We start from the raw sequence: 8,066 nt of genomic DNA, 5'->3' as shown, positions 1-8,066 counted from the left end.
GGAAAAGAGCTTTCCTTAGAAATAATTTCTATACAATATGATTTCTTTACCATGAAGACTTAATTCTGTAGCTGTGAACTTGCTTGTCTGTGTCTCCCCTTCACAATATCTCTTCTAGGTAATTTAGATTCAGGTTCACTAAGAACTGCTTTATAATGATGAATAACTGGTACCTGAGCACAATAAGACTCAGATCTGGGCAAGGTAGCCTTTTTTAGGCTAGATTTTTTTTTTTGGTTTGGTTTGGTTTGTGGGGTTTTTTTTAGGATAGCAAACATCAGGGCAGAAATAAGACAATGATAAATGGAATGCAAGTACCAATTAATGTTAGCCATGTAGCTGCATGGCTCAGAAAAGCATTTTAACATCAAAGGTTTTACATTTGATTGCAATAGCTTATGCCAGGAGCAATGCAAGACTGCTGAGTCCATGCTGTCCACTTATTTACCATGTATTCAACCCGCTACCCACACGTATGCTCTGAATTTTGAAGCACACACCTGACTGCCTGCGCATTCAGCTTGACTTTCCAAGTGCAGAGTTTCACAAGTATGCCTTTATTTTATGTTTCAAGGAATAAAAATACTCACTGTTTCATTCTTCCATTAGATGTATATGTGCTAACACCATAATAGACCATATGTTAGACAGAACTATTCATAAATGGACTTTGTATGCTGGCAATACACGTTAGTGACCTAGTATCTTTAGGTTTGTTTTGTCCGTTCATATTAAGCAGTCAAAAGTGTTTCAGATTGTTGGCAAGGGTGCCCAATATATTAAATTCTGGATTGCAGGTATCAGTCATGATACTTACAAGGGAATTGCCTGATGCAGTCGTCAAGCCACTCTCCATCATATTTGAAAAGTCATGGCTGTCAAGTGAAGTCCCCGGCAACTGCAAAAGGGAAACATTGCACCCATTATTAAAAAGGGCAGAATGGAGGACCCTGAGAACTACCGACCTGTCAGACTCACCTCTGTGCCTGGGAAGATCATGGAACAGATCCTCCTAGAAGCTCTGCTAAGGCACACGGAGGACAGGGACGTGATTCGAGACAGCCAGCATGGCTTCACCAAGGGCAAGTCCCGTCCAACCAACCTAGTGGCCGCCTATGATGGAGCGACTACATCAGTGGACAAGGGAAGAGGTATGGATGTCATCTATCTGGATTTCTATAAGGCCTTGGACATGGTCCCCTGCATCATCCTTCTCTCCAAACTGGAGAGTTGGGATTTGGTGGGTGGACTGTTCCATGGATAAGGAATTGGCTGGCTGGTCGCATCCAGAGAGTAGTGGTCAACAGCTCAATGTCCAGATGGAGAACGGTGATGAGTGGTGTCCCTCAGGGGTCCGTATTGGGACCAGTACTGTTTAATATCTTCATCAATGACACAGGCAGTGGGATTGAGTGCACCCTCAGCAAGTTTGCAGATGACACCAAGCCGAGTGGTGTGGTTGACTTGGCTGATTTGGTAAGAGATTTGGTAGCATCTGCTGTGTATTTGTATGGTGGGTTGAGCAGTGAGTTATCAGGTTTTCCACGGACAGTTTTTTTTTTTTTTGGTTTGGTTTTTTTGTTTGTTTGTTTTTTTACCATGAGAAATTGGGTACTTTACAGAAAAGAGGTAAATCCTGGAATAAAACAAACAAACAACCAACCTCAAAGATTCTGCTAGCCCCACGTCTGTCTGTCTGTATTTCTCTAGCCACCAAGCAGTGCTTTTTGGACAGACATCTGTGCAGTGACCTTGGCATCCATGTCCTGCCGTGACCTCACCACATTGTCATCGTGCCATGGTCTCAAAATGTAAAATATCCTACTGTAGGAAATTTGACACTATCAGTATTACAATAACTGCAGTAAAGTAAACTGCAGAAGAATATGTTTCATGTCAGTGGAAGCAGAAAAGCTAGTAGATGAATTGGATTCCTTTTTAGATGAATCTTCTACGGATCAGCAGGTTTATTCAGAGTTACTTAAAAAGCAGTTAACATTCCATTAGCAACAAACTGTGATCTGTGTCAGCAGTAAAGCACTGTTCAGTCATTTATTTTAGAATGAGCAGTCACTGCAGGGAGATATAAAATTATTAAACATCTCACAAGTAAATAAATAGTAAGGCAAAGCCAAGGATTTTCTTTCTTATTCTGAATATTAAGCCTTTCTTCTAGGAATATTTATTAATATAGAGCAATTTTTTTCCCCCTGATGTTTGCTATAAGCAGGATTAGCCAGAAGTTTCCATTTCTTCTGATAGTTTGGGTTTGTGATCAAAGAAAAAAAAAAAGTGCACGCTCAGATTTGGCTGCTGCCATGTTATTTCATTCAAGTAGGAACATTGTTGGTTCAGCATTATGTCCTCTGCTAATCTGGCTTCGGTCCCAAAGAGCTGTCTTAAAGTAATACCTTTCCTTGTAGCTAGCAGTCAAAATGTATATGGCCCCACGCCCCAATGGGCTCTTTACCTGATCATGATTACTTTCTGTGCTTAAAGCCATCTTTATCTCTCAATTCTCCAGACTCAGACAAAATCTGCACTGACGCAGGAGTTAATGTTAAGCTCTTATTATTTTTGAAGGGGAAGTTTGATACTCTAAAACCTTTATATAAGTAGTGAGATCAGGTATAATATAGTCTTAGAGTGTTATTGATGCCATGGCTATCCAGACATGAGTAGAACAAGCAATCTTGAAACCCTCTGAGTTATGTGGCAGCAAAACCCACTCCAAGCTGAGCCACTAACGGCAGGCATCCTAAAAACATTTCCATGTTATCCTTGTGTCATTCTCCTCTGTAGTATTGTGCCAAATAAGGCTCAGCCAAACGTCAAACAATTAGAAGTTTGATGGTTTTTGTATTGTTTAGAAGCTACTGCTCTGACTGTACGGTCCTGCAACCGCCTAGGGCAGATTGATTCCACTGCTGGACACGTCACTTAAAAACAGGAGCTCAATAGCTGCAAAAGCTGCACGGTATTTTAGTAATAAGATTAAATGTAGACCCCATTCCTAAGTAACCAGTTCTACATTACACGATAATGTTGCTTCATAAGGTTTTAATCCTTTTTTCTTTTTTAATTAGTCTGAAAGATGAATCATTTTAGAGAGACATAAAGAGACAAGGGAGGAAAAAATATAAACAAACAGGTGGTGACTGCACTGGTTAGCCCACTAGTATTGCTCGTAAGCCAGTAACAAGCAAAGGCACAGCTGACTCGTGTGTCATGTAAGACTATGATTAAGACATTGGACTTAAGTGTCATATTGACTTTGAAAAACTTCTTTTGTAATTTTGATATTTACATATATATCAAAATATATAAGTGGGGTCAGTACAAGTAATCTAAGATCTCTAACCAAAATTAGCAATTAGAAATTAAGAGCTATTATTTACAGTAATAACCAATATCTCCCTATTTCCCTGAGATTCTGCTGTACCTGCACAGATTAATGTGAAGGGACATACTCCTTTTTTTCATCCTTTTCAGAAGAAGAAGATCATCAAGGGTGCTCCAACATGGAGAAACAAAGTTAATTTTTTTCTCTTCCAGAATGGTGGGTCCAAAAGCTTTGTAGTGAATTCTCCAAGTTTAAGTAACAAAAGCAGCATTTTATAATCATTTCTCATATCAGTTCTTTCCTTCCATGAGTTGAAACTTCAAGATTTTCAATATGGCTCAGTAATTCTAGTAAAATGGAGGGAGCAAGTAATGAATAAAACTAATTATTCTGGAAATCTTCCAGTGCTGCTGAAAATAAACTGTTTTTTTAAATATATACTTAGAATTAGCCCTTGCATTATAAAGAATACAGTCACATCAGTGACAGAAGTGCAAAGCATCAAGGTAGGAAGTAGAAAGGAATTTATTTTTAATAGAAAGTTTATATAGTCACTGTAATCCATAAATGTATGTGGATAATATGTAAAACATTGTGGATGTTACAACCACACAGATACAATGGTCTTTATTTAAATCACCTTTGCAAGTATGCTCTTAACATCAGAAGAAATATTTTCAGTTCTGTCTGAACTCTGTAAGAAATAAGAAAAATGCAATAAATTTGTAATATTAGGTACAAATTCAACTGATGATGGCATATCTTGCATAACTCATGAGTGATCTTGTACACACTGAAAAAAACCTGTAATCTGGTCCAGAAAGCATAGATTATCATTCACTTTAAAGATAGATAAAATAATTAAACTGCACCTTCGAAAATGCTCCTCTGATATATATCTTGCTGCATAATATTTGCCTATGGATTTTTTTAATGTTTGAATGTATGACAGAATTTTAAAATCTACTACATGTAGCAGCAAGTGCAGGGAAACAAACTGTGAAATAAAATTTCTGGAGTAAGCACCATTTAATTGTTCAGTGATTCACCTATATGCCACCTGCTAATCCATCTTTGGTAGAATTATAAAGTTTTGAGCATCTTGCAAACAAGTGTGATTTGAAATAAGAAAGCAAAACTTAAAAAAAAAGGCAAAGCAAGGAAAACAAAGCTTTTACAAAGAAAAGTTGTCACTGAAATATTTCTTGAACACCAATAATCAGTTGTGAAACCATTGCATATTTCTGATCCATAAATTCTGATGTCTTATAGAGAAATACTTGCTTCATTTATATATGCAGATAGAACCTTCCTATGAAATCTAGCTGTATTTGTGGTCCCAGTAGCAGTTTAAGATAAATAGTGCAATAGCTTCTTAATATCTTTTAGATATGTACTGGGTATCACTATTGACAATATCTTTCCCGTGTTGTGCACTGAATTTGTAAGGCAGATTTTATTCTTGCTTCACATTACCTGGTTTCTGACCAAAATGGGGCACACTGCATTTAAAAGGAGATATTAAACAGTGCCATTGCTGTTTTATATGTTCCCAACATTTTCTGTAATAGCTTCTCTAAAATGTGTGGCATAAACAAAATCCTCAAGCACATTGCGGTAAAATGGTTTTATTGGTGCTCATTTACACTGACCTACATAGGTTGTTCTCAGGCTCCCCATTCCTGAGCAATGATGCTCATTCTGTATTTGTGCCAAGAAAGCACTTAATCTGTGCCAAGCCATTTTTTTGTTAAAGTACATTCCGCCATCAAAATAAAGGCAAAAATGCAATCTACGTTCTATTAGTAAAAACAGGAAAAACAATGTCAGTGCAGAAAGAAGGTGGGAGTTACCCATCCAGTGATCTTAAAAAGCATGCCTGCATAGATCTAATTTTCCACATTACAGCAAGAGCACACAAAGCCTGAATACCCATCTAAAGTCACCTGTGGATGGGAAAAATGGAAATGGAAACACAATATGAATAGTACCTTTTATTTTCTTTTAGAAAAAAAAGGTAAAACTTGGCTCCATTCCCCACTGACTTTTCATAGCCTTCTATATTTCAATACTCTAAAGCACTCTCTAAAATTTACTCCACACAAAAATAATGACGGAGGACATTTTATTTTCATTCTATGTTATGTATAATTATCTAAGATTTTGGAGTGTTATGGGATGACTAAATCAGGATTCTTACTTTAGACAAAGCAAAATTGTCATAATTAATGAAATTTGCCAAAGCAAGAGAATCTGAAAGGCATTCAAGCTCCTGGCATATGACGTGTAAACATGCTTTACCTTAGCAAAATAATGCAAAATTTGGGTAAGGATTTTATTGTGAAAGATATCAGGGATTGGTTTTGCTTGCTTGGTTTGCATGGATGTAATGTGTTGAACATCACACAATATGTTCAATTAAAGCTTCCTTTTAAAGTCTTACTAAACTAATATCCCTTAGAAAGCAAAGCATTAGTTTGAATTCCCCAATTTTCAAGTCTACTTCTTCAACTCAAAGTTTTTTCTCATTAGGACTTGCTGACATCTGTATGATATTCACAAACTGTTAGATAAGCATCCAAAATCCCTCAAAGAAAAATAAGAATATTACTAGAGCTCAGGCACTCTGAATCTTCCATATAAAATATACTATCAATGCATATCATATCTGCTTTATAAAAAAAAAAAATAATTAAAAACACTATATCCTCTTTTAATCTGCAGAATTTATTTGACCAAAGTGTGCTCCCCAACCAAAAAATAACTGATCATAACTTTCTCTGTTTTGTCCTCAGGACCAAAGGTGCCCCCTTGACTGGTGAGGATACTCCAGTGGTTGTAAGTTTCAGATTTTCACGTAAAAAATTGCGCTGTCTAACTGTGGCTGATCTTATGTAACTGCTAGTAGAAACGACTTTTGCTCGCCTCGTAGGTGGTAAGGTCTGTGGAGGCAGTCCATTGATTTCATATGTCCATTGCATTGATTCTGTCTGAAAATAATGAACAGAGACAGAGAAGGAAAAAAAAAAAAGAATCAGTGATCAAATACCTTGAAAATTTGACAGTGATTTACCATGCTACATTGATTTCAAAAGATATTTATCCTCTTCCATGTAAGGTACTGGAATAACACAGAATGAGAATTGCACTCCTGGAACACAGAGAACTGAAATCACATTTAACTTTATTCAGGACCAGGCATAACAAAGACAAGATATTTAACTTTCTGGCTGATATAAAACTCCTTTTTTATTTAGTAAACCCCATAGGTCTGTATGTTGTTCAAAGGTAATTATTCCATAGTACAATATAAATGCCTCAAGTTTATACTGTAGGATTTAATTGCAGCTCTGGTATTGGTAATAGTGGTACTATCAAATGGTGGAATTTTTGCATTAAAAAAATGAACAAAACTAAGAGAAAAGGACTCTGAGTATGCACAAGAGAATTGCAGCTTCATGTTGAAATCTCTAGTTTGAAGAATATTTATGTGAATTGAAAATGACACTCTTCATTTGCTTTCTGTTTATAACTGGTCTCTAGGAATGGAGCATATGTTTCCATGTCATGTCTTATAATGCTTGAGTACTTGATTCTTACTATGTGATTCTTATTCTTACTACACAGCCCATCCATCCACATTTAAGGAGTATTATTTCTATGCATATGAAGGCTATACTGCTGTCTATCTCCCATGTTTCATTTGTGTCCTGAAGCAGAATTTTGGTTGCTAAAAACTCATGTGGAACTATTGCAGATCTTTCAGTCATTTTTCTTTCAAAATGTATCATTTTAATTCTTGAAAGCGGGTCTTTATTCCAAGTCATAAGCATTCTCCTGTCATTATATCTAAGAAAAGGTCTATTCACGGTTTTTAGTTTTCTGTTCTACTTTTCTGTAAAGAAACCCCACACAAACAAACAACAGAAATATTGCAAAACCCAAAGATTTCAAATGATGGGTCATTATGTCCAGCTTTGTACTATGCAAAAGAAAGACAAAGCATTGCATGCCCACTTTAGGCATGCACTGCCACCTGTTCCTTCGTGCTCAGCGATTGGAAATCCCAGGTTTTGTGTTTAGGGCTTTTTTTGCTTCCAAGGCAAAACTTGTAGGGAAGACTGAGTAAAAAATATGACACGATGTAGGTCTAGTAAAATACATTCATACAAGTGACATTTTTTTTACACAGAACATAGTGCACGTACATAGGACATACGTACATAGTACACAGTCAACAGAACACACCGGCCTCCACGACTTTGCAGCCTCAAAGCAGTGGAGTCACGTTAAATAAGTGACGCTGCCAAATTCCCAAGATCTGCTTTCCACATTTGGCACAGCACTGCAACCCCACGGCCATGCTGCTTGTGGTTCTAGAAGAGGTTTGCTGGTGCTAGGCTTTTGCACCATGCTGCATTGAGCTACAGAGGCATGCCTTGTAGTATCACCTTTCTCTTCTGCTTCAAGTCATGACGATTTATCGTTACACCACCAGTTGTGATTTCTGTAATTCATCTCCCATTTAAAACTAACTTAATCCTTAGAACAAGCATTTGTAGATATAACCATTACACCTAACATCAGTGTCATTTTTCATCCAAGGAAACAAAAGGTCAGAAAGGCTGCTTATACTCTCAAATCGATCTGGAAATCAGTGCAACAGTCAACCTCAAAGCTCATGAGTTTTTCGCTCAAGCATTTAGTTAACAGCCCAGCTTCC

At 37.0% G+C, this 8,066-nt stretch overlaps 1 protein-coding gene across 1 annotated transcript in view; it reads right to left on the bottom strand.

Annotated features, from left to right (window-relative positions):
- Positions 1 to 6,006: 6,006 nt before the first annotated feature.
- The window catches only part of CFAP47 (cilia and flagella associated protein 47), a 347,638-nt gene continuing 345,578 nt past the window's right edge, over positions 6,007 to 8,066 (bottom strand). Inside the window, 1 exon segment of the mRNA XM_049834739.1 lies at positions 6,007 to 6,333. Coding sequence (XP_049690696.1) covers positions 6,112 to 6,333 — 222 coding nt within the window. The 3' untranslated portion in view covers positions 6,007 to 6,111.

This window comes from Accipiter gentilis, chromosome 32, assembly GCF_929443795.1.
Source record: "Accipiter gentilis chromosome 32, bAccGen1.1, whole genome shotgun sequence".
In the NCBI taxonomy this organism is placed as follows: Eukaryota; Metazoa; Chordata; class Aves; order Accipitriformes; family Accipitridae; genus Astur; species Astur gentilis.
The sequence above is the reverse complement of the archived record's forward strand: the minus strand, read 5'-3'. Positions and strand labels throughout refer to the sequence as shown.